The 27450-nt window shown below is 43.4% G+C and overlaps 1 protein-coding gene across 8 annotated transcripts in view; it reads right to left on the reverse strand.

Annotated features, from left to right (window-relative positions):
- Positions 1 to 27450, reverse strand: part of NAA35 (N-alpha-acetyltransferase 35, NatC auxiliary subunit) — a 521214-nt gene that overhangs the window by 413003 nt on the left and 80761 nt on the right. For all 8 annotated transcript variants that reach the window (XM_069229524.1, XM_069229487.1, XM_069229505.1 and 5 more), the window contains 4 exons: positions 22192 to 22225; positions 18011 to 18125; positions 8912 to 8986; positions 807 to 974 (listed from right to left, as the gene is read on the reverse strand). In XM_069229524.1, coding sequence (XP_069085625.1) covers positions 807 to 974; positions 8912 to 8986; positions 18011 to 18125; positions 22192 to 22225 — 392 coding nt within the window. The remainder of the gene's footprint in view (positions 1 to 806; positions 975 to 8911; positions 8987 to 18010; positions 18126 to 22191; positions 22226 to 27450) is intronic.

A 27450-nucleotide genomic window follows, 5' to 3' on the forward strand; every position in this document is an offset into this window, starting at 1 on the left:
AACTGTAACCGTGACAGATTAGTTTGATTTCACAAAATCCAAAAATTTCGCCCAGTACTATCAGCCCACGCACAAAAGAGCAGTACTGTTTTTATCATTATTAGTGTTGGAACACTGGATAAGACAAAAATCAATCTCTACAGATTACGGAACTTTTTTCTCTCACAAACAGGAGGAAATTCTGTGATTTTAGTTTTGCAGGGCGTTTTATATGAGTTATGGGAACTTTCTTGTGCCAGATGACTGGATCATCCACGGAAGAGGAGTTATTATCAGAAGAAGTATGGGAACGCAAAATTATAGCAGTAAGAAAAAAAGGGAAGAATCACTCTAATTTCCCTTTTCCCTGACCTGTCATCAGTCTTTGTGTCATTTTCTATTTCTTGTTAACGTTATGTTCTATCACTGGATACCGCCACTTATTTCTGTTCCCCACCGTGTTTTAGCACAGCTGAGCGCAAAACTCACAATTTGGTTCTTGTGGTGATGAAGTGGGATACTTTACGCATCCTCTCATATTCAGTAATATTAATAGTGACTGATGTTGCCATACCAATGTTTTTATTAGCTTAAATTTGTCAAATAAGTATTCGCCATATCCTTTAATGTGAATCCAGAGATGTGGGTTGATAAAGTGCAAATGGACACTGTTCAAAGGAAATGTACACTGTACAACTAAGTAAATATAATTTCAAATATGTCTGTAAACATCTACTTACCTCTTAGAATTCATCTAAGCTATTAACAGAATTTGCAATTAGATATCCAGCATCTCAACATGTAATGTGTTGAACATGTAACATTACCTCTTCAAAAACAGCAGCTTTGTTTACTTTTTCTCTGGCAATATCACACACTTTTAAAATTCCCAATGCAAAAGCCTTCATCGTAGGATCATCAATGAGATCAGGGTTATGCACGTACAGGCAAGTAAACACAGTCTGTGCAAGTGAGTGACCTTCCAACCAGGTGATCTATGGAAAAAGAACAGCTGGATATAAAAAAAGTTCTTCAAAAAAGCCTTTGAAAAGCAACCAAGAAGGACAGTAATTTCATTGCTAAGACATAAAATATGAGAGCCCACCAATTTTTAAAGACAGTCACATAAAGATGGAAGAGTGTTCATATCTCTAACACTAGCCGCAGAGAAAAGAATGCATGGACTAAGGGTGTCTGTTTGGTAAAAAGATAAGGCTGTACCAAAGTTGGAATATTGCTAAATAAAGATTTCTCACCACAATAACTAATACACTTTCAGTTCTTTAGCCTCTTCTTTCCTGCAGCTGGGATATCATGTGAAAACCCTGGACAGCGTGAGTGTAGGTCCTGCAGCACCTTCCAAATTTCGCAGTCTAATCTTGGAAGCCTAAGTGGGACTATTCTGCCTACACCTAAGATCTGCCTCCACTCTGCCAACACAGCTTCTCTTAATTCCAGTAGAAAGGTGCCCATTTTGGCCTGGTCACCCTCACTTCTTGCCCGGTATTTGATGCAATTTTGACTGAAAGTGCACTACGTTCATTCTAACCAAGTCCCCAGTGCCAGATCTCTTTCTCTAGAACTGTGCAACTTTTCCTCACTTGGTCATACCTTCGGCACTGTTATAAGTCCCTAGTAAATGGTACCTCTGGAACCTAGGGAATGGGTCCCAAAGAGGGTCTCCAAGGGCTGCAGCATGTATTGTTCCACCCTCAGGGACCCCCTCACCTAGCCAGGCAGACTACCATTGTAGGCTGCCTGTCTTGGTGCAGCTAAAAGTGAAAACACTACCAGGCACACAGCCTATGTGCCATGTCTCCTAACACTGCAAGCAATATATTTAAGTCACCCATACAGCAGGCCTTGCAGCCCCAAGGCAGGGTGTATTATATTACATGCAAGGACATATCTGCAAGAGCAGATATGTCCCTGCTATGTCTTTGTTGATTCTCAGACACAGTGAGTGAACAGAGAAGACACTTTAAGTATATGTGCTGGACACTGGTCAATACAAGCTCCACAGCTACTTCATTGCCTCACTGAAAATAGGGATGTGTGGTATCAAACATCTCGTATTAATAAAACCTCACTGATGTCAGTGATAGATATACATGCACCCAAAAGGCACCATAGAGGTGCCAAGTGAAAAACCTACCACTAGCTGTGTGCTGGCTGACTAGTTCCAACCAGCCTGCCACCACCAGACATGTTTCTGACTCCCAGGGGTGAGAGCCTTTGCTCTCAGGGGGACAGAAACAAAGCCTGCTCTGGCAGGGATGTTGCACATCTGCAGACCAAGGCAGGGGGCTTCAAAGAAGCCCACTCACATTGATATGTGGATCTGGCATCCTTCAAAGGGGAGGATGCCAACCCCCTCTACCATTTGGCACCTGGACAGGTGGAAAAATGAGTAGTCAGGGAGGTGTGCCCACCTCTCAGGTCAGATCTACCCATAAGGTGAGCTGCCTGATGTGGACACAATTTGTTTAATTTTGCCATCTTGGTGATGGCAGAACTAGGAACTCTGGGACAGAGCTATGCGTACTTCCCACAGAAGTGGTCATATAGGAGGGTGTAGCAAACCCAGGGGTTAGTAGCCCATTGGCTACCACCCTACACTCCCTGAAATGCCCCTAAATTGAGTACTTAGGGAAGGCCCTGGCACCAGGAAATCAGATCCCGCTGACCTGAAGAAGAGCACTCCAGAGACATAAAAGCAAGAACTGAAGCCAAGTGATGGACTCAGCGCCAACCCTGCCAGCCAGCCAACTTCGACAATAATGCTAAAGTTGCCTTGTCTTCCAGCTGCTGGAACTTCCAAAAGCCCGGGAAGACTGACAGCTTTCACCCCAGCGCACGGGAACTCCTGTGGGGTAGCAGAGCTGCTCCTCTGCATCCCTGCAGGTACCCAAGAACCACTGAAGAGGACTCTGGACCAAAAAAATCCACCGCCAGACAGCACTACTGCAACCAAGTCTTCTAGCCAGTGCTGAAGTGGGCCAACAGTGCCAGGGTTGTCCCCAGCCTCAACAGAGACAAAGACTCTCGTGGGTTTCCCCCCCTTGCGATTTTCAAACCAATGCCTGCAGCCTCTTTGTGCAGGCTCTCTTCAACCGCGACCACCTCCGGTGATCGCAATCAGATGGTCCACTGCACCTCTGCATCCGAACGCCTTGGACCAAGTAGAAGAGGGCCATTGGTGTCTCTGCATCCCCCAGGCTAGTGAGACTTGAGCCCACTTGTTGGTTCATCCAGACTGGTCCCACAGCCCACGCCTGCAGCCTGTTTCTGTGGGCACCCCTCCACCGCCACAAGTGACAGACACCTGACGGTCCAAGAACCCTCTGCACCCGCACGCCACGGACAGAGAAGAGGACCATTGGTGCTCCGTCCTGTCGGCTTTTCTACACTGTAAAGATTTCTCTTGCAAAACATACTTACCTGATCGCAACAATTCTAGTCCCACAACATAAAAGATACTTGTTATTTTTGTAAATTGGTGTGGATCTCCTTACTGAGTCTCGTATCTCATTTACTGACTGTGTATTTGCAAATGTCTCACACTCCTCTCTGGTAAGCTTAAGGCTGCTCAACCACACTGCCTCCTAAAAGAGCACCTTGGGATTGCTAGAGCAAGGCCTGCCCACTAGTAAGGAAGCCCCTGGACTCACTGCACAGTATATCTCATTTTGATATTCCATATAAAGAGCCAGCTTCATACAGTTCCTTTTAACAGCATGTGGGAATACACTATAGCCAAGGAGAAGCTGAGGGACTGAATGAAAGGTCATATGACAAAGGGTAAGCAAACACTATCATTTACAAGTTACTGAGATAAATTAATTTCATGTAGTTTTGAGATTAGCCCTTTGTACCCCACGTATGTGAAGACTGCCTAAAATGTGGGTGCCAGATTCAAAACATCTAGAACATTATCTATATAAAACTGTTTCAGCTGTGATCTGGCCAAACTGACTTAGCACTGGACCTCACTTCCTCAGCATGTAGGAGTAGTTTTGCAGGTTGAAGAATTTTCTGGATTTACATACTGAGCATTATTCTGCCATAAAGTGGTTTAGTCCAGAACTGTGTCTCTTCTTTCTCTTTTCTCTTTTTTTGTGGGTGTTGATGTCGAGCACCATTTGATGGCATGTCCACCCACCCCCAGTGAAGATCCCATGCATGGTCACCATCAGATTCTTTTGTTTCCTTTGCGACCTGTAGATTTTTTAACTTCCTTCTTTGCTTTGCCTGTTGCCTCTTTCGCTAAGCACCTGTTTTACCCCTGGATTTCAGGAGAAGCCAGAGGATCGCATGTGAATTCAGAAAGTTCTTCTAGCTGAAAAACTACTCATACAGGTAAGTAACCGTTTTGTTTGTAGCATGAATCTTATCTCGATTCACATGCTGTGCATTCATTTTTTCAGGAGTATCTGTCTCCTTAAGGATGCTGAGTAGACATGTATGTGTACTTGCAAACAGGTGTTTTGGCACTTTTTCTCACCTGAGCTTCTCTGTTTACCTAAATGTCCACACAGTAACGTTTAGTGAAGATTTGTATGGAGGACCAGGTAGCTGCCATACAGATTCTGTTGAGGGAAACATTTGCCAGAAAGGCTATGGTTGCTATTATTTTCCTTGTGGAGCATACTCTTGGTTTAAACACCAGTGGCACGCCCACCTTCTTGTAGCATGTTTGAATTGTTTGCACTACCAATAGTGCAATATTACTCTCCTTAGATTCTGATGTCACTCACGTTCTGGGGCAAAGGAAACAAAGAATTGCTTGCCTTTTTATGCGTTTAGCTTCCCTGATTCAGTACATGAGCGTTTGTCCTCATGACCACTCTGTCCTTATGTATTTGTAAGTATGGATCATGAGTGGTGCGCGATTGCAACTTGCTGAATCTACACAGTGATGCGATTGCTACCAGACAGGCTTTCTTAACAGTTAGAAATGTTAGCTCTGCCTTGTGCATAGTTGGCTCTTTTATTAGCTGAGTGAGTACTATGTTTAGGTTCCACATGGGTGTGGGTTTCGACATTGGGGGGAGCACTCTTTTTGCTTCTTCAAGGAATCCTTTTATGACTTGTGTGGTGAAGAAGCTTTTCGCTATGAGTAAGCTTTTGTACGCTAGTGTACGCTGCAATGGAGGACGGGTGAACCTTGAGTGATGCATAGGTTACGTTTTCATCTAGCAAGTGAGTTAAGTTCCCAGTTCTATTGTTCACGAGACCCGGATTCTTGCAGCAGTGGAAATATTGCTTCCATTTTGCGGCATAGCACCTCTACATACTTGGTCTCCTGGCCTCCCTGAGGATCTCCATAATTCTTTGAAACCTTTGACCTCCCACAAATTCCAAGCACTCAGGAGCAGAATGCCAGTTTGAGGCTGGCCAGTTCTGGGTGACAGGTCTGTCCATCCTGTACCATGAGTCGGTTGTCAACTGCTGGGAGGCTTATTATTCATCCTAGAGAGATCTCCACCAGGTCTGAGAACGTCTACCTTGCCCCCTGTAGGGCTATTATGATTAGCGTCATGGTTGAGTGTTTGCATTTGTCTATTACCATTGGAACCAATGACATTAAGGAGAAAAGTGTAAACAATCATCCTGACCAGTCTTTCAACAGAGAATTGTCCATAGGTCTTGTTTAGGTACCTGGACACAAGTCTTGAAATTTAAAATTTTCATGGGTTGCAAATAGGTCTTTGTTTGATGTGCTTCACTTTCCCAAAATTGTATTTAGCATTTGGTGCTTAAGCGCCCATTCATGAGATGTAGCTGCTTCGCTTGTCTGACTGTACATTTTGTAACAACAGGTGTACTTGCACACTAGGGTTCTCCTTTCGATGGCCACTTCCCTGTTGTTCTTCTTTAGATGGCCACTTTCCGATGTCCAGGGCCATCTTGGACAGTGGGTAAGATCTTGTGCCTACCTGCTTGCTTAGGTAGAATAATGTGGTTGCAATGTTTGTTTGGATCAGTACTATTTTGCCATTTACCCGTGCATGGAAAGCCTTCAGTACCAGGAACAGATTCTTGAGCTCTAACACATTTTTATGCTTAACTGTCTAAATCAGGCTTTACAGGCCCCTGACGTTAAGGCTTTGCATGTGTGTCCTCCATCCTGTATGGGATGCATCTGTAGAGAAGGTCACTGCTGAAGTTGGCAATTTGGAAGGTCGCTGCACAGTAATGTGATCTGTGTTCCACCAGTTTACCTCTTTCTGCATACTCTCTGTGATGATCACAAAACCATCCAAACTCCCTGTGGTCTGTGACCATTTATTGTGCAGTCATTCCTGGGTTTGACATATGCAGTCTGACATGTGGCATGCAGGATGCCATTGTTTCCATTAGTTTCATTAATATTCTCAATGTCAGATACTGCCCCTTCTGGTAGAGGCAAGTTTGCTTTCTCAATGCCAAGAGTTTTGTATCTTTGAATCTAGGGTCACCCCTAAGAACACTTTCCATGGTTGTGGAACTGGGGATAACTTGTCTAAGTTTACTGTTAACCCCAGTTTGTGCAGTGTTCGCATTACAAAGTAAATGTTCCCTTGACATTGGAGGTGCAAGCTCACCTTTACCAGCCAATTGTCTAGATAGGGGTAAATGTGCCTCTCTGTCACCTCAGGTGTGTGGCTAGGCATTTTGAGAAACCCCTATATGCAGACTTATTGCCAAACATCAACACTGTGAATTGACAACGTATCTTGTTTACCATGAACCAGAGGTAAGTCTTGTGACTGTGACTCATTGGTATGGCAAGTAAGCATTCTTGTGATCTACAGTGGTCATGTAGTCCCCTTTTTTTTTTAGGAGAGGTATGACCCCTTGTTGCACTTTTATTCTGAAACGCTGAGCAACTTGTTTACTTTTTGGAGATCTAGTATCAGTCTTAAGGACTGGTTTGGCCTTGGTAAGAGGAAGCAAGTTGAGTAGACCCTTGCTTGAGTTCGGTCTTCTGGACTCAATCTGTTGCCCACTTTTGTATGAGCTGCTTTGGTTCCTATTGTAGGTGGAGTAACATTTCTTTGGTGTGTGTCCTTGCCTTTGGTGGTATTGTGGGCAGCTTTCTGAGCAATTCAATGCAATACATGTGCTCTATTATATTCAGTATACATTGGCTGAGGCGATTGACCACAATTCAAAGAGGAAACATCCTATCCTGCCATCAACTAGTGTTATGTGCTGGGATGTCACTTGGCTGCTGGCCAGAGGTCTTTGGGGCTTGTCTACTTCACCTGTCTTTTTCATTAAAAGGCTTTTGTGGACGGTATTGCCATCGTGCTGATGTTCTTTGTGGAGTTGATTGCTCACTAAAGGTTATTTGTGGGGCTTAGTGCTGAAGCCCTCTTCAGCTCCATGGCCTCCTGGCTCTTATAGCCACCCTCTTGAAAGGTCCTAAAACCTGAAGAGCCCGCATTGCCTTTGCAGTTTCATTGTCTTTCCTTATCTGCTGTAAAGATTTGTCCACCGCAGGCCTAAAGAGCAATCACCAATAGCTGAGGTTAATGCAACCATTCCTTACATCACTTTGTTGTTTTTGTAGAAGATGCCCTAAGTGAGATGGATATGTTCATACGTGTAGCCCGCTGTGCTACAGGATTCAAGATATGCCTCACTGATGAGCCCTAAGCAGGGCCAAACCGGTTTGGTTTGCTTGTGTTACCACCTAGAGGGTACCCAGCATGGCATTTTGGGCTGGACTGTTCACATTGGAGCAGAGCTGAGGCGGATTAGCAAAAGGTAGGTCTCAGTCTAGAATGGCACATTAGGCAGAAAATGATGGTCTGGAGTGCTGCCCAGAGCCAATACGCTAGTGTCTGTGATAAAGGCAAGCATTCCGTCCTTCGCTTTGTCGTTTTTGCAGCAAACATCCTAAGCACGACAGGTATGCCCAGATGTGGGTCCCGTGGCCACTGTGCTCCGGGACTCAAGCCACGCTTCACTGATGAGACCTACAGAAGTTGAAAGCGGTCTGGGATTGTTTGTGTTCCCCATCTAGAGGGGACCTGGACTGGGCGTTCAGGCTGGACTGTCCCTGTTGGAGCAGGACCAAGACTGATTTGCATAAGGCGGGTGTCTGTCTAGAATAGCACAGTGGGCGAAAAACAATGGTATGTACTGCGGCCCGCAGCCATTGCCAGTGGCTGATATTAATTCAAGCATTCCTTTCATCATCTTGTTGTTTTTACAGTACAGGCGTACCGTCTCTGGGTTGTTCCTGTGCACATCTGCCTGCTGGTAAAGTCCACTGTATCAAGTGCGGATTTGAGGCATGTGCTGATGACAGTTTCCCCTCCTGCACAATTGTTTTTGCCCTCTTGTACTTCTTAGGAGGGTGACGCATGATGTGTTCCATTTTCCTCTCAGTGCTCGTGATATAGTGGTTGAGGAGTACACTGGTTTTGGAGATGCTCCACTAGGTGGCCGCCACACCCTCTCCATCTTCATCTCCATCTGCTTACTTTCTTTTTTGGATGAAGGTCCAGTTAATGTGGGGGCATTTCCTCTTTTCCTCTCTGTGGTCACTATGATTGAGTCCGTAGACGCATTCCCCTTCATAAAGATGGGAATCTGTGAGGAGTACATTCAAGGCAGCATTACGTCCAGGGTATGCAATTATAGAAGAGTATGAACTCTCACCAACTCCAGCTTCTCTAATTTTATGCCTCAGTTCTCTCTCTGATGTTGGATATTTTACTGTTGTCTGTGAATGTCAGGATATAAGTGGTCACAAGCTTGGCCCTCCAATGGCCATTAAATGCTTCACTCACAGTAGGACCAATGTAGGGAAAATCCCTCACTATTAGCTCTACTGGCACAAAAAGACTACAGCTTGATCACATAACAGAGTAGTCATTGTACTCCTTAAGTTTAATAGAAATCACACATAATTAATGTTAATTAATTTTTGTCTTACCAAACAACAAAAACATGTGTCCATTATTCCGATAAGCTCAGGAAGGCTTAAATCCTTAATTTTAATGGTGCCATCCTAAAAAAAGAAAAAAGGAATCCATTACAAAAACTGCATCTTTTGAAGAGTAAAATTCGAGCTACAATTGTGTGTTTTGGGACAAGCTGACCACTTTTATAATTAATTTGTAAAATGTTCCTTAATTATATTAGGAATGGTACAACATGGGAGGGACGATTCCAACTAAAAGAAACATTCAACTGTTTGCACCTAGTTCTTGCTAAAAATATTTGCACAAAGGAATTTTGAATAAAAAGTGAGAAAGGTTTAAGGTATAACCAAGCTGGTCAAGCACAATATCACAGGCTGTTTCACAAGGATGCTTTTATCATAACTTCTCTATTAATGACTATTTTTAATCATTCAAACTAAGCAATGAGACCTGAAACTTGTGTCTATAATGCAACTCAGAACTATCACAGGCTGTAAGAAAACATTAGTGCATAGATAAGGTCAGATGCAAAATGTTCTACTTAGGTAGGGATGTGGCAATACCCTACAAAAAAATGTTACAGAATTTTCACATTATGTTAGTTGTTTGTGCTGCTTTTTGTAAAACACAAAGGATGCGCCCAGGGGAGGGGCATGTATCCTTTCTTTAAGGTCAGGACAAAGCGTACTTTAGTTTTACACCAAATGTACATTCATGAGGGCTGACAAAGTTACTGCCTTTCTAAAAACTGGATGAGGTATAAGTAGTTTTTTAAGCACTGCATTGGGTTTGACCTCCCCTTATCTTTATGGAAATTGAAGTAAAAGGGAAGCTTCTTAGAAGTATAGCTTTAACAAAATTAGTTAGCTATTACCAATAGGTAAATATAAGTCCACAGTTGAATACAATTTTGTTCAACCCATTTCAAGCATAAGTTAAGCTTTTTTGAATTAAGAAAATGAAAACCCTGTAGAAAATACGAAAATGCTTAATGCCATATATTTTACAATTAGAAACATAGCAAGACGTAGACATGAAGCAAGACCGATGAACTGCATGCTGGGAGCTTGTGAAACCCACAGCAAAGAGGTGCAAACGCTCAGTGATTCTACAGATGTTGCTTTTAGCAGAATTAATTTGCAGAACCTTCTTGTAGGATGAGAATAAGTGACATTTTGAGAGAAGATGCAGCCAAAATTGGTGAATGTGCCATCATCACAAAATATGGAGAACTGAGAAAAGCAATCCTGGAAGAGGTGAAAGAGTCCCTGGTCTGGCAGTATTGATCAGCTCCTTTCTACAACGGTCTTGGAAGGTACAGTAGAAGCGCTCTCCATCATCACAAAGGCATGAATATTTTCACCAAATGAGAGATGGCACTCATGCCCAGATGCATCCTGTCAACATTATGTTAGCCTCGTGAGCTGCAGTAACTTCAGTGAGCTGAGGGAGTACACATTAAGGTGCACAGGTAGAGGTGGACCCCTGCAATAAACAAGACAATACAGTAATGATGCACCATGAGCAGGGAACTGGAACTACATCGAGTGGGGTGGCAACTCCTATCCCCCTGACAAACTTGCATTCAACCCAACCGAAACACCACTAAATGAGGGTGATAAAAGCGCATCTCAGGAAAGCTGGGATCCAGGTCAAGAAAGGTTGTCTCTTAAGGTTTTTCCTTAACCTTCATGCCAACCATGAAAAAGCCAGGGTATTAGACATTGCAGAAAATCTCAAGTAGAGACTGATCAACTAGACCATAATGCATGATTAAGACCATGGGAGATTCACTGACTGCCAGAGCTGAAAACGTGTTGAGGAAGATACAATAGAAGTCAAGAGAAACAATCCTGACTTAATTCATGAACAAGGTTTCAAGCACAGAGAGGACAAAAAGTTAACTGGGGAAAAGTACAGATTGGGACTTCAAATGAAGATTGCTTTACCCATGATTAGTGACAATTAATATACAGAGCCTGAAAATTATAAATCAAGTGGAAATTGCTCCTACAGAAAATAGAGACATCTTATGGAAATATTGGCATGATCCAGGAACCACACGACGTGCAACTTCAAACACAAACAGGTATTTTCACCTGCTATTTCAAGTTATTCTGCAAAAATGGAGATCACTTCAATTGGTGAACCACTGAGTAGCCCAACACTAACAAAAGGTAGAAAGGGACTTCAAACTCTAATTTGGAGACATCCACAAACATGCTGATTCCCAAGAACTCACCATAATGCCAATAAATAACGACCCACAATGGTTTCTACGGAGAAATATTTGATAGGCTATCAGAATTTCCAGTTTTAAACCTTCAAATAGCCATATCCATGAATCAAACAATGGCACTGTGAATGGATGAACATTTATAGACCATGAACAGCTACTCATAAGGGTGCCCCTGAGCAGAGGAAGTAGCTAGTGAAAATATTTCATTAACCAAGGCCTGATAGAATAGCCAGTTTTTGAGTACCTTGTGAAACGTCCAGTGGTTAGTTTCAGAATGCAGAGAAAAGAGAGAATTACTTAACTTGAATGTAATATAGGAAAAAGTGATGCCTCCTAATCTGATGTGCGTAACTCAAAGAACTTTAAGTAAAGGACTGGACTAGCATAGAGTCTGGGAACGAGCATATGATATATTTCTTGACTGAACAAATCTCAGACCTGTTCTTTAGAAAGCTCAGCGGCAAAACATAAGTCATTTAAAAACTGTTGCTGATGTACAAGGGGCCAATGCAAATTCCTCAAATGGGAAGAGATGAGAGCACAGAAGGGTAAAGACAACAGAACTCAAGCTGCACAGTTCTGAATCACCGCAAGGTGTGATATGGAATTCTTGGGGGAACACAAAAAGGAGAGAATTGCAGTAATCAATACAAGACGAAATAAAAGCTTGAACCACAAGACAGAGAGAAGCCCTGCAAAACTCCAAAGTCAAGACGCTTCGAGTTGAAACAAAAAAGTTTCATAATAACTGTTTGAGAATGATTGTAAAGAAAGATGGATAGCCATTTCACAGCCTGGTCACAAATCTCAACCGAAAAGTGATGTACACTGTCACAAGCAGCGCTCAAATCTAAACAAATGAGTGCTATGCTTCTTTCCTGGTCAAACAGTCTGTGAATGCTGTCAATTGCTGCCAGGAGATCCATGGCAGTAACAAGCTTGAGTGATGTCCAGGCCGTTATTACTTTCACAGCAATCTGAGATCTGAAATAGTCTCACTTTTGATGACTTTGGCAGGCTATGGAATAAGCGTAATCAACGGTATTTAGTTCACACTGCAGGATCAGAGTTCAGTTTCTATCGGTAAACAAACGACAATAGCACCCTTTTAAGAATTGGGAACTGCTGTGAGTTCCAGTAAGGAGTAGCAAATCATAAATAGCTCAGGGTCAATAAAATATTAAGCAGTTAGAAGATATATGCAGGACAGTGGGTGAAATAAGATCCTGATATGACCTCATGAACCAATTTTGAGAGATTATCCAGTTGAAAATGTGTGAAGGTAGCAGGAGCTGCTGCTGCTGTGCTCATTACTTTACCCGAGGGCGAGGAACAAATATCCTCATGATCCATGCACTATTAAATCCTCAAAATCTTCTATTCAAAATAAGAGGAAATAGAGTCTGTGATGAAGAGTCAGACATAACAGCCTGAGAATAATCAAAGAGATCTTTTAGGGTCCTGAATAGCATGCTAGTAAAATTGTTCACTACTGATGTATCTGAGGCAGATTAGGCAGCCGTACTATCCTGACATCACTAAAAGAAGGCATAACGATTGGGCCTTGGCTGGCGTAGTGCAACAACACTTGAATAAGAGACTGTAAGGCCGCTAAAGGGTGCCTAACAAGTTGGGCGTGATATTTCAGCTCCCGAGGCCAGAGTATACATTCTGTTCATAAACCTCCATTGACAGCCTCATTCTACCCTGGAAACCACCCTCTGGGTTGCCGCAATCCCCAGGAACCAGTTTCAAGCAACTTAATTCCTGCTGCCCATTCATGTCTGGGCATCGTGGTGGAGGAAGAGGTGGACCCAATGAAGCTACGTAGCTGGAGTCACGGCCTCGCCTTTGGCCTTCCCCTGCAGGACCAGGTTTTGTGGCTTCTTGAACCCTCCACAAGTCGTGAACAGTTTATGGTGTGGCCACATCAGACTGACAATGAGTGGGCGCACCAGGGTGTGTGTGGCTCGGCTTCAGGCATTCTGGGAACGCATCAGTCTGTGAGCCGAGACTACGGCCCACACCAGAGCCGAACAGTGATCCCTAAACTGTGTCCTTCTCTTACCGGCTTGCCGACATGAAATAAGAGACTGGACCGGCAAACTGCAAATAGAGACCATGCCAAGCAGCGCATCTCAGATGTGGAAGACAACGCTGTCCAAGCTACCAAGATACACAAAGATCTACAGTAAGAGACTGAATTTCAAAGCCATAACAGAAGAATTAGGAGCACGTTCTAAATTCTGCATCATCGGCGCTCCTGAATACATGAGCATGCAATGACCGGAAACCTATGTTGAGATGATACTAACCTTTGTGTTTCACCATGAAAATCAATCCCAGGTGTTTTTTGTTGAGAGGGCCCAATGCTCACTGGTACCCCGTCCAGCTCTATGTGCCCCACCACGCCCAATAATAGATAAACTGCTAAACTACAGGAAAATAAAAATAATATTACAGCTGGTCCGAGGACAGCGCGGTCTACAGCCCAATGGCACAGAAATGTCATTTTACCCTAATTTCATCCAGTCAGTCCAAGGTGCTCATAGGAAATTCCTTTGTGCACAAAAATGGGTACGGGAGATGGATATTCCCTATGCTATGCTATACCCAATCCAGGCTGCACTTCACTATCAGTGGGAAACGTTGCATTGTGGACACACCAGATGCAGCCAATAAACTTGTCAAGCAGTTGCTCAAGCAGCGTAGGAAGCCTAGATCACAGTATTCCTACCCCGCATCGTATATACTCAAGGATGCCGAATAAATAACGTTCCACCCATTGGTGACAGATATGTCTTGGGGTGCTGCGGTGTCCATCTTGCCCAGTGTCCCTAACAGACCTGGCTCCGATTTGGATGAACACAGGAGCACTCACAGTCTATGACAACATAGGGATGGAGCTAGCACCCTTGTGAACAGTAAGACTTGACGTGGCAGCACCCAGCAGGGGGAGAGACCCGCGGACTCCTTTGGAGACAACATTGTGCCACAATGCTGAGGAGGCAGACACTACTACATTCTGGCAGTCCGGGGCAAGTACCTTCTCAATGGTCCCTTTGGCCGACCTCAGTGTTCTGAGTATTGATTATTATTTTCTGAACTAAGTGATTATGGATGTCAGACTACTGTATTAGTTTTGTTTGCGGGGTGGGAATGTGAAGTTCAAAAGTTCAGGATCGACGTGGGTGGGGGGTGGAGAGGGGGTATCACAGGCAGACATACCTACAATACACGACTCAGCACCCTATATAAGCAGCAACGTACAGCAACCCAATATGGTGACACCACACCATTAAGCCCTACAACACCAACTATATCTGAGCACTGTCTTAATCTGATCATTCAGATCAAACTTTAGACCTGGAATGTGCAGGGGATTGACAACCCCCACAAGACCCGATTTACACTGGTCTACTTGACAAGACACAGGTTTGACATAGCATTTATTTAAAAAATGCACCTCACTAGGTCACCCTAGAGAATAGTTTTGTCAGAAATTGGACTTCTTATAAATATTTCTCATCTTACTCTACCTATTGTAGAGGAGTGGCCATCCTAATCAATGAATGTGGATAGTAAGATATCGGCTAAGATGCTAGCTAACAGTCTTTTTCCATTATTACTTAACATGATATGGGTCAACGAATCAGGATTTATTCCTCGCAGGTCCACATCTGATAACCTACGCACTTTATTCTCAGTAACACATTAGATCAGGGGTCTTCAAACTGGGGGACGGATCCCACTAGGGAAACCTCAAGGGGTCACAGGGGGGCGCCAGGCTCTGGCCAAAAGAAGTACTATGCATATAACAGGGCTTTGTTTTAAGCAGAAACAAATGTGTTACATTGTTTAAAAGGTAACAGAACTTAACTGCAATGTTTAAATAAATCTAGGCATAATTAAACATAGTCAAGTGTATAGAATAATTGTGAAGCATTTTGAGGGGGGGCCGACTAATATTTATTTTCCACTGGGGGAGGAGGCGTGGCATTAAAAAGTTTGAAAACCACTGCATTAGATGGATAAAATGTTGCTGTCTGCTGCTGTATTTCTTGATGCCGCTAAGGCATTTGACCACACTGAATGAAAATACATGCTAGCTGTGGTTGAAAGAACGGAAATAGGGAAAGGTTTCCTAAAGTTGGTCAGCTGCTTTACAACAAACTAGTGGCAAGGGTTAGGGGTTAACTCCCTTCTCTCTGCATCATTCTCTATCAGCAGAAGCACCAGGCAGCAATGCCCACTCCCCCTATCATCTTCACCCTGGCAATGGAACCACACGCTTATACCCTACGTGAGTATCACCATCACCGTGGCATAACCCTGGGAACACACATTTAATATTGTGTATGTACATTCATTAAATCTGAATCCCATACTGGATGAACTATCCTAATTCAGTGCAACGTCTGGCCTACAAGTTAACTGGGCAAAATCTATAACAATGCCCCTTACACCGATTACCCAGCAACCCACACTCAGATTTCCATTTAAATGGCAGAAACATCCTTTGAGATATCTGGGTGTCCAACATCATACTGATATCTCAGTCTTTACCAGGGCAAACTATGGGACTTGCATATTCAACATCACCGACATAGTGGACTACTGGTTCAAACTTCCTCCAGCGAGGGTCTCTCTCATGAAAATGGTAGTCTTCCCCAAGCTACGCTACCTATTCAAGAACCTATCGATACCTCTTACCAGAGTATTCTTTAACCATCTCAAAATGCTCATGTTAGAACTGTTTTGGGGAGGTCAACAACCCAGAATTGCTTAGATGAAAATGAACTACCTTATAAAATGGGTGGCTTTTCTGTCCCCAACTTTGAAACTGATTACCTGGTTGCCCAGGCACAGTGGCACACCACTGGATACATAAACACAACACCCTCCCTACTTGAATGTAGAAGCTGGGCTGACTCACCCCACTCCACTGTGTCAAGCTTTCTAATTGAAGCTTCCATGTCCCTGAGATGAAATGCATACAGACAAATACATACAATGAGCACGGGCTAGGCTGGTGGATAATGCAAATGGAGGAATATGTTACTCTCCACATATCCCCCTACACAATAACCTCAAGCTAGCCCTCACAACAGAAAAGGGGGTTCAAAAGCAGTTCCATGAGCAAGCACAGCACACACTGGGTGACCTTTTCATATACAAGCGCTTCCTATCATTTACAGATTACCTACATAACATCACAAACAATTCACTGTGTACTCTTACATACCATTGACTAAGAAGCGCCATGTGGGAACTGTACCCATCATTCTCGGCGGAGCCACCAGACTGTCCACTGTTAATAATGCTCTTTGTAAAGTCCACACCCACTAAACTGATAACCCGGTCAGACAATGCATGCAGCATTATCCAAATCTCCTCTAACCCCCTCGGACCCTAAGTTCAGTGGTCCCACTGCTGTGAACAGACTCAAAATCTCCTCTAAGGTCTGTTTCAAATGTATACATTTTACATTTTTACACAGAGTCTACTATACTCCAACCGCCCTGTTCAAATATGGGCTTCCACAAAAAAAAAAAACTTTTGGAGATGTAGGGCTCAGGGCAACTCCTACACATGACCTGGAAGTGCCTTGAAGTCTACACATACTGTCAAAAGTTGACCACAGAATTGCAATCTATGTTGCTTCCGGACTTCACTATGCCTATGATGGCACTCCTTGACTATGTCTGGCAGATTCCAAAATACAATTGTAAACTCCTGGCCCTGGTCTTATTGTTGGGGAAATGTAGAATAGTAATTTTGTGGCAGTCTCAGTATCCCCCTCCCTCCCTCCACCCCGATATTTCCAATGGCTTTGAGACCTCACTGAAAATGCACACAACTACAACATGCTCCTCCCACCACATCTGCTTTTTCTGGGGTATTGATCGAACTGTGGCTTCCCTTACATTGCGGGTACACATTTATCACTCTAAAGTGCTAATAGGTGGCAGGTCAGTTGATCTGGGACTGTTGAAATGTGTTGCTGTAGAATACACGATGAATGTCTTAGGTATTCGTCACATTAGTTTCCACTGCTAATGTCCATGATGCAACTCTGCCTGCGTTATTTTGCTGAAAATGACATTAACATTTTTAAAAACACACACACAGAGCGACTGTAAATGCTACTCCCACATTAACAGAGAATAATCCAGATAAGGTTTCTTCTTGGTAAACCTAGCAGTGCTAAACACTGGTGAGGTCACGGTGAGAGTAAAATGCTATCAGACCACACACTGTTTCCCTGCTCATGCATTCAAAGCCCAGTGTCCTGCTGCATGATCCTCTGCTAAAGCAAAACAGAAAATAGTATTTCTGACAAAATACTGCAGGCATGGGGTCGTTCTCCATATGGGCAGCAGCCCAACTGGTTGTTAAATGGAAAACATTACCCTGTCAAATGTATTATGAAAGGCAGTGACAGCAAAAAGAATTAAAAACTGGAATAGGAGTGACAAGCAGTTGAAGTACCAAATAAACAAAATGGCTTTTGAAAAATACTCAAGTCCAGCAACTGACAAGTCAAATCTCAGCCAACTATTAGATGATAAATGAAATAGAGAGCAGGTTTCATACCACATGTTATTCACTGCAAAAGCTGGTGTCTAGCTCAGCCACTGCATAATCTCAGACAGGGTATATGATGTTAAGCATCCTAATAGCCCCTAATGCATTAGCCATTGGTAGAGACCCCCACCACATTCGTTTCTAATCCAAGTGTGTAAGCACAAACTCACTTTAACTGATATGTCAAACGTGTATCAACATGAGATTTCCCTGTTTGCAAAATCTATTAATACAAACACATTTTCTTTTAATGAAAAAAAAAACTGAAAAAATGGAGGCCCACCTGAATTGCCTGTTCAAAATTAAGAACCTTTCGATTAACCTGATTTCCAATCATACCAGCATCCATCTTGGGATCCATCATTTCTATAGCAGACATAGCTTCAAAAAGGCCAAATCTAAAGTAGGGAAAACAAATAAAAGGAAAGATGCACTGGTGAAGGTTTTATTAAACACATTACCAGGTAATAAGAAAGAAGGTGATGATGATGTCTTTGGTCCGAAAGAGTATTGAACAAAGGCAAGTGTACTGACTAGCCTTTTATGTTCTTTGCCAAATTGATAGAGGCACACAAGTGAGACCACAAAACAGAAGCTGAAACAGAGTGGGAAATAAAGAAACAGAGTGGAAAATAAAGAAAGAGAGAGGGGGCATAAATAAAAGGGGAAGAGTGACGAGACTGTGTTAGTGGCAACCAATGTTTACAAGTGGGAGACGGTAAGGGTGTTAAGCACAGGCACAAATTATACCATTTTCCTGCTGAGTATTTCACTAAAGTGTGTGACAGCTCTGTGTTAAATACACAGGTTAATCGTTTATACTGTGGACCATGTTTCATGAGATCATCATGAAAATCCCTAGTCTTACCCTGTCTTTCCTTGTGAAAGGGCCCTGCCAGTCTCCATTCTGAGGAACAACAGATTGTGTTTATCTGCAAAGTGCAATGGGTTAAGTTTGGACAGGTATGGAAGGAATAAAAAATAATATTGGTTAGGGAGTATTAAGATCAATAGAGGAAGAACACTGGATGCAAAAACATGTAAGATTCATGCTCGTCATAAACAGCTATAAGAGTTACGGGAAAGTATAACAGCAACAAAGGGAAATTAGATTTTTCATACGTAAAATAGGAATTACCACCCTGTCCTTCTTCCACAATGTGCTCTTATTAGGAGAGGGCCTGATTCAGACCTTGGCGGGCGGCCGAGGCCGCCCGCCAAGGTCCCACCGACAAATGACCGCACCGCGGTCAAAAGACCGCGGCGGCCATTCATACATTTCCGCTGGGCCGGCGGGCGCTCTCCAAAAGAGCGCCCGCCGGCCCAGCGGAAATGCCCCTGCAACGAGGATGCCGGCTCCGAATGGAGCCGGCGGAGTTGCAGGGGTGTGACGGGTGCAGTGGCACCCGTCGCGTATTTCAGTGTCTGCATAGCAGACACTGAAATACTTTGTGGGGCCCTCTTACGGGGGCCCCTGCAGTGCCCATGCCATTGGCATGGGCACTGCAGGGGCCCCCAGGGGCCCCGCGGCACCCCCTACCGCCATCCTGTTCCTGGCGGGAGACCCGCCAGGAACAGGATGGCGGTAGGGGGTGTCAGAATCCCCATGGCGGCGGAGCGCGCTCTGCCGCCATGGAGGATTCTGCAGGGCAGCGGGAAACCGGCGGGAGACCGCCGGTTTCCCGCATCTGACCGCGGCCGAACCGCCGCGGTCAGAATGCCCTGCGGGGCACCGCCGGTCTGTCGGCGGTGCTCCCGCCGACCCTGGCCCCGGCAGTCTCTGACCGCCGGGGTCAGAATGACCCCCATAATGTGATAAAGCTAATTTGTCATCATAGGTCACACAGCACGTGGTAAACTTTGAAAGTTGCACCAAGAGCTAGGTCAGGAATTTATAAAAAAAATTCATACTAAGACTACCCCCCAAGCTTCTGGAGGGAATTAATGAGTTGCATACGGACACCTGGGTTTGCATTAAATTGGGAAACAGTGTTTCCCTTCCAGGAAAATCCCCACATCCTGTGGTGTGAAAAATGGATACGTGCCAGCTTCCCTGCTCTTCAAATTGTTTATTTAGGATCTGTCTACGCTACTCAATGGCACCAACTGTCACCTACCCATGACTGGTGGTCACGGATTAGCAACTTGCTATATGCTGACAACCTGACAATGTTCAGTCACTCTAGGGTACGTCTTCAGCAGCTGCTCAACCAGCTAATCTCCTATACAGCCTCCAACAACTTGGAGGTGATCTTGAAGAAAAGAAAGGTTGTCCCTTTCGGCAGGTAAAAAGTACCTGGAATCGCTGGTTCTATAAAGGTAAAAAAAAAACAATCACCTCAGAACGATCTTACTAGTATTTAGGGGTCCATAACTATGCCAGGGGCTGCTATCTGAAGCAGGGAAAAGAGGATGAAATCAAAGCCTAGGTTTTGCAGGTGTCCGTTTTCGAAATTATCTAAATCCCTTCGGGGGCCAAGCCTTTCTCCTCTGCTGGGAGTAATGAGAGCCAAGATCACTCCCTCACTGACCTATGGTCGTGAAATCCAGATGGAAAGGGATAGCTGTATGTATGAACAATTTAGTCACCAAGATCTATAATAGGGTTTTCTGTTTGCTGAAACAGAATTCCCCGCTCAGATTAGACTTGAATTTGGTCTCCCAGACAAGTTGGCAGCCTGTGCTGGTGCTTATCTCATGCTGTGTCACAAGCTACAGAGGGCAGAAGCAGGCAGCTTGGAGTATCTATTATAGTCCGTTATCAGTTCTAGTGGGACGAAGCAACCACACTATTGGTTCCTTGAAGTTTGCCAGATGTTATTGAACGTGAAAAATCTTTGGTCCGGTAATCCAAGCCATTTAACGTTCAGAAAAGTGTTCAGACATGGTCATTTTATTCACACAGAGCCCTCCTTGCTAAGCGTAGGTATCCCTGGGCAGTCCTTAACACATACCAGTCAGTAGGCCCCAGCCAGCTACCTTGCGTGTACTTACATCTTTTACCTGAAGGAAAAATGTTGTCCCTCAGGTAGGAGACTGGGCTTTTTCGAAACACCTACCTAGCTGGCGACAGCCCGAGGTTGCATTAACTTGCAGGGTTTGTGGCAGCTTGGAGGAATCCTTTAAACATGTGGTGTGCCTCTGTCCAGCACTACTGGAGGAATGTGGATTCAGGCAGCGGGGAGAGTGGAACAAGCTGGGTGTTCCCACGTGCCGACAAGCTATGATTGCGTCCTTAAGCCCCGATAACATGAATGTTTTGTTTACTAAATTTATTATTACTGCCTGAAACAGGTTACAATGCAGGGGGGCCCATAGCAAGCTATGTTTGTGATGCTTGGGGGGGGGGGGCAGAAGTTGGCTTTCCGCTGTATGGGGGACCAGAAGTTGGCTTTCCGCTGTTTTGCTCGGCCTAAGACTAGGAGCACTGCGAGCAGTGACGGATTGTGTAAGCCTTTCTTGCTCTTGCTCCATGACATCATGCGCTATGACATCGCAATAACCTGTGCTATATGCAGCTTGGAATCATTTTTTAATGTTAATTTTTTTTTCCTACTGCAGCCATTGTTGCATTAGGCACGCTAGCACTTTAGGGAATCACACCGGTGTTCTCAGTAATTATTCTGTGCAATATTTTTACATGCTTGTATCAACAGGGGCTGTGGGGTTGTTCCATCAGGTTTAGGTCAACTCTAGCTGCTAATGACGTGTAGTTCTACTACGGCTATAATCTTCATATTCATTCCAGCAGCGCTCTTTTGAATATTGCTTCTATTGATAGAAATCCTATTTACGATCCCTATCGCTGATTGCACTGTCTGACATGGGTGACCTGTTTTTTTAATTGAAATAATTGTTTTAAAGTTTTGTATATTGCTCACAGATTGAGTGTTTTAGATATCATTGTAAAAGTTGGATCTTTGATTTGTTTTTTGTTTTTTAACTGTAATGGATTTCAATAGCTGTACAATAAAATATATAATGTAATGGACTATGACTGGCTGTAAGACCAATTTTCCTGACTCATATTTTGTGACAGAAATCAGGACACTGTTTCAGTGCCATCAATTATGAAGACATATATGCAACTCGCAAGAATATTTGAATGAATAGCAGCTAAAACAAATAAACCCTGATTAGAAATTGGAGAACAGTCAAACAGCAATGAACAATGCATTTGTTTTACAACACAAATTATCCCTTTCAATCACCTTTGTTAATGCAGATTTCGACACCAAACTGGCATCTTGTGTCCTCCAACCAGTAATCATTTAATACAAAGTGTTACAGCATTCCCACTGGAAATGTGTAAGACTTCGACAGGCGGGGAATAGAAAAAGCAGATGCATTTAAAATGCAGATGTGAACCTGGGTTATTGTAATTTTAATACTGCTACACTTCAGTAAACAATGTAACAATCCAATAGATTTAGCTCACAAAAAATATATCAAGGCTTAACTTACAGCTTATCATGAAGTAGTTCCCCCAAAGTCAGCTCTGCAAGAAAAAAAAACATGTTACCACATAAGGCAGCATAAGATATCCCCACTGGTTTGTGATCCAACAGTTCATTACGGATACCCTACAAATCAACAGTTTCAAAACCAGGTACAACATTCTGACATCTGTAAAACTACTCAGACGACAATAGACAAAGTATTGATCAGACTGGGGAAGATGATACTAAAGAAATAAATAATGCATAGGCTGGTTACAGAGTAGCAGACATAGGTACAAAAAGCAGACCTTAAAATAAAACAGCAAAAAATCATATAGTATGGATGATGTGTGGCTTCCATTGAATTTAGAAAACCTGCAACCTTCTTATTAAAATTATTATTATTTTAAATAAAATGTGTTATTTCTGTATGTGTTTGATGAATGCTTGCTTGTATTGTTTCTTCGACAATGTTTAGGCCGGGGTCCCCTGCTTCCAGTAATGACTCAGTGGGATTCCCTGGATTCCAATATTGATTCAGTGAGGGTCCCCGGGTTCCAGTAATGATAAAGTGGGGGTCCACAGAAGTCAAAAGGTAGGAAACTACTGCTCAAACCCTTGGATGAGGTCTCCTTTTTTAAAGAGCCCCACATGATATTTTGTTTGGATTTATACACTCATGTACCCATGTCCCGTGGGCATATAGGGTTGTCCTCGTTGTAGCTATATAGATCTCTGGAAACCGGACAGTAGTTGTCAGCTGCATTGGTGTAGGGAATTTTGTGATGCTTTGACTCTGATCAACAGTATTCAAGTGTCTAGTGCGTGTCTGCTGTGTTATGCACGACTGGATTTTGATTTTTCCTCCTGACTCTGATGTTACTTTGACTAATATGGCAGACAAATTACATTTTAGGGAAGACTTATTCAATCTTTGGAGTGGATCACAAAGTAAGAGCAAGAGCTCAGTGGTCAGACATGCAGTGGCCATTGAGATAAAAGGGCTTTAGTCCCTCCCCTCGACGTTTGTCTTGGACCCAGGCAGCTAGAGATTCCACAGCATGAACAGCACAGCTGGTGTGTGCTGGGCTGCACTGGAGAAGGGCCCCCAATGACAGCCCCCAATGATAGCCTCATACAAAGAATTTCACAGGTCACTAAGAGTTTGAAGTGTATAAAAAAATAGTACGAGAACTGTGATCCCGAGACTAAAAAAAGAACAAAATGTTTTACAATTACTTTGTGCGCCTTTCACCTTTAGGTAAATATATATGTGACAACACACCTATGGAGGGGTGAGAGGAAAAATACTTTTTCCTTGTCCTACCTCCCAAAATGTCTACCACTATCACAAAAGGGACAAGAAAAAAACCAGGTCAGACCCCTCGCCCCCATGGATTGAACTAGATTATCCATTAAAATTAATTTGGAGGGCTCAAAAAAGAGCGAGGCACTGTGATATGGAAACGCTTTTTCAAGAGAGGAGTAGACCACAAGGGAGTCGAATAATCTGTGTCACAAACTTCAATAAAGCCTCTAATCAGATTAAACAAATTATTAACAAGAACTGGAGAATTTTTAATTGTAGTGGTCTTGAGGTGGAAAAAACAATGTTTTCCTTCAGGAAAAGTGCAAATTTATGAAATGTGTTAGTCCATACCAGACCCCGGAACACAACACCTAAGAAAGATCCTATGATGTGGGATTTACCACCAATAAGGGGTCACACAAAGTGTGGCTCATGCAGTGTTTGCAAGTTAACAAGGAGTACCCAATTGGTTGATGTGGGTTTGGCCTCACATTGGATACAGATGAAACACACGAATTGCAACTCTGAAAACATCATATATTTGATTCAGTGCCCATGTAATCTTCCTTATGTAGGAATGACAACTCGGAAAGTGAAAATTCGAATTATGGAACATAGAAGTAACATCAGATGCAAAAGAACAACAATAAAATGACGACATATTTTGTTGAAGTGGGCCATCAAATAGATGATTTAACTTGGACGGTGTTGGACAAATCTACTCCTCCAACATATATCCCTGACATAAGAGAATTTCTATTTAAACATAAATGATGGATTTATCGAATCTGCAGTCACATACAGGATTTAAATGATGATATACCCTGGCACCAGTTGAATTGTCACAAGCAGCCCGCCGTACTGAATCAATAATTAAATGGAAAAGTGATGTAGATCTAGATCCGTCCATCACTATACAAGTACTTTAGTATGTGTTCGAATTGAACAATTCTTATGTATTGCATTGGTTTATTCCTTCTCTCCCCTATCCTGTTAGTCCTTCCTGCCCCTTCTCCCTCTCCATCCCTCTCTTAGAGTAATCCCCAGACTAATAATACATAGATTGTGGACCAGAATGGAAATGGTCATGGGATGCCGAATGACAAACTTGATGAGAAAGGAAAATAAACTTTAGACGGCCCAATCAAATAGTTAATTTATTTATTTTTTTAAAAAGGGGGCAGAATTTCTTGCCCAGCATTTGATTAGGGGCGGGATGAATCTGGAATTCACACCTAAGATGGTCGCCAAAAGTGGACAAGTAACTTTCCCTTGTTGTACAACTTGGGTTGAAATGATGCATTCAGTATGGCCGCCGTGATGGATCATGATATGTTAAATGGAGTAGGCCTAAGCCCTTTAGGATCAAGGACGTAGGACGGAATGACCTTTCCCCAAACGGGAGAGATATCAGACAGTTTCCGAATTCGGCCCGATGTTCATCAATGAGGCGGTGAGGCGGTGTATCAGGAGGCACTGGTACCTTGACGAGGTGAGAAGCTGGGGGAGGAGATTTGAAGTGCCTGCGGATGGAAGAGGGTAGGGGGGAGATGTGAGAGGAGCGCCAAACCTAAAGCAAGACTCCCTAAAGAAGGGGAGAGGAGTTGGCAAAGTACTGTGAGGTGCACGAGTTACGTGATTTGGGATCTCATGTAAACACTCCGTGATATTTTAAATGCAGCAGTTTCTTTTATATATATATATGCTTTTTATTTAATTCTGCTTAGTGTGTGACTACAGGGTGGTGCCCTCACTCGGCTCTGGGTTGAAAGATGACTTAATGGAAACTCAGTGAGTGCGAGATTAGTCCAATATTAAGATGAAAAGCTCACTGCTTGGGGGTGATGGTTTGAACCACAAGGGAATTTTAACGTGGAAAGGATATAACATTGAATTATGGGGGAATCAATGCATGTGTTTGTTTGCATATATGGAAGTATAGAGGTAGGGAGACAATGGATGGATGAATTATCAAACAGCAAAAAATGGATTTGTGTGTGTGATGTTTGTTTTTCTACCCTTTATGTCACAGATGACCCAGAGTGTGTATACGAACAGGGGTCAAATGTACCCAGATACGCAGAGTGATAGAACCCCTGACTTATGACAGGTAGGGGATAAAAGTAATGGGGTTCTAAGAGGTCCTGATGAAGGCTGAGTGAACCTGAGGGGCAGTAAAAACGGCCGAAACATGTTAACTTGTGAACAGGTAATGGTGTCCTGTATGTCACCACCAGGAGTCTATTTTTAATCCTGTCCAGGGGTCCTTTAAAAAAATTGAGGAGTGGACTCCCATGAGATAGTTTTATGTAATGTTGTATGTTCAGATCCCCGTTCTCTTTGTTTTGTTGCGTAGTGTTGTATGTTCCCCGCCCCTGCTGCTCTATTCCAACATGGGTATACGTAGGAATGCGTAAGCAGAAGCCCACTGATGAAGCATGCCACGATTAGTGGTTGAGGACAGGTTTTCTACCAGGTGGTCCTCCGCCCATGGGGGAGAGGGGACTGACCTGTTTTTTTACTTGTCCCTTTTGTGATAGTGGAAATATATATTTGACACATGCCTTTAATGAAAAACAAATGTGAGTTAAAGTAATCGGTAGGGAAATGCATTCTTTTATGTTATGAAAGCTTAGTTGATTAATGTGATCACTGTAGATATAAGTGTCTGTAACCAGGCAGTCACACAACTCAATCCTAGTTGGTGCACCAGGGAATAGAGATGTGCCTTCATAGTGATAAGGGGTCCCAGCCTGCGACTGAAAGCACAGTGAATATGCAATTAATTATTTTAAATTGGTATTACACACAGTATAAGATAGGCTACCTCAAAAGTGCAAAAAGACTTTCAACCTGATGTACACAGCAAAGCCAATGATTTGCAAAATCACAGGGTTTGTGACTACCAATGGCTTTTTTTGTATTAAACCCATTGTTGATTCGGTAACAGGTCACTGAACCACAAAGTGGGTTTAGAAAGGCAAACAAATTGCTATTTTGAAGGGCTGTGTTTAGGGTATCCCTTCAAAATAGTAATTAATTATGGTAAGGAGGAGTGTTTTGTGATCAAAATTTGTTCACAAATGTCAGGACCGGAGACGAGGATTATGCTCAACTTTCTATCCTTTATTACTTCCAGTAGTGTTTAAAGAGAAAAAAACACTTTTCCCGGACTGCCACGGGAAAGGACTACAAAAGTAACAACCAATCAGCAGTCCACAAATCAGTCCATTTATAGACAACTACCCAGGCACTTCACATGAAGTCTATTGCATTGTTTTTATATCTGGCATTGTGTGATTTGATTGTGCCTGCCACAGAAGCGCGTTAACTGCTCCAGTCCCGGCGTATTCCTTTGCCGGGGCTACACAGTGCAGTGAGGCCTTTCTACCCATGGAGGCAGAGTGCACTTGAGGATGCACATTGCGCGTCTCTCTGCTCCGCGGAGGAAGGGCGCCTTATTTAAAACAATAGAGACATCTTCCAGGCAGACACTTCTTGCCTCCTCCAAGCTCTTTGGAAGCTCTCATGCCCCGGCTGGGGTCTGTATGATTTTGGAAGCCGCAGACGCCCATTGCAGATCTGTGTTCCCCTGCAAGCCTCCTCAAGGCATATTTCTTTTCCCGTGCATACTTGATTATCGCATCGTGCGATCTGCCACTTTGGTGCTGGGACCAGGTGGTGATTGTTCCCGTCATATTTAAGGGTCTTTGGCCCCAGGGTTTTGACCCACAGTGCATTAGTGCCTTTGTCATGCAAAATTTTACCTGGTTCTGCCAAGCCTTTATTGTGGCCCCTGAGGCCTTATGAACGGGATGTTTGTCACCCCGGGCCATCTGTGCTCTAGCAGTGGCTGTGCCTTTCTTGCACACCCAGTAAGGGTAATCTTCAGTACTTTGAGCATACTCTATGCTCTGGCTATATGCAGCCGGAAAAATATGTTTTGGTGGTGACCTTTTCGGTCCTCCCCATTGA

Source organism: Pleurodeles waltl, chromosome 1_1, assembly GCF_031143425.1.
Source record: "Pleurodeles waltl isolate 20211129_DDA chromosome 1_1, aPleWal1.hap1.20221129, whole genome shotgun sequence".
Lineage (NCBI taxonomy): Eukaryota > Metazoa > Chordata > Amphibia > Caudata > Salamandridae > Pleurodeles > Pleurodeles waltl.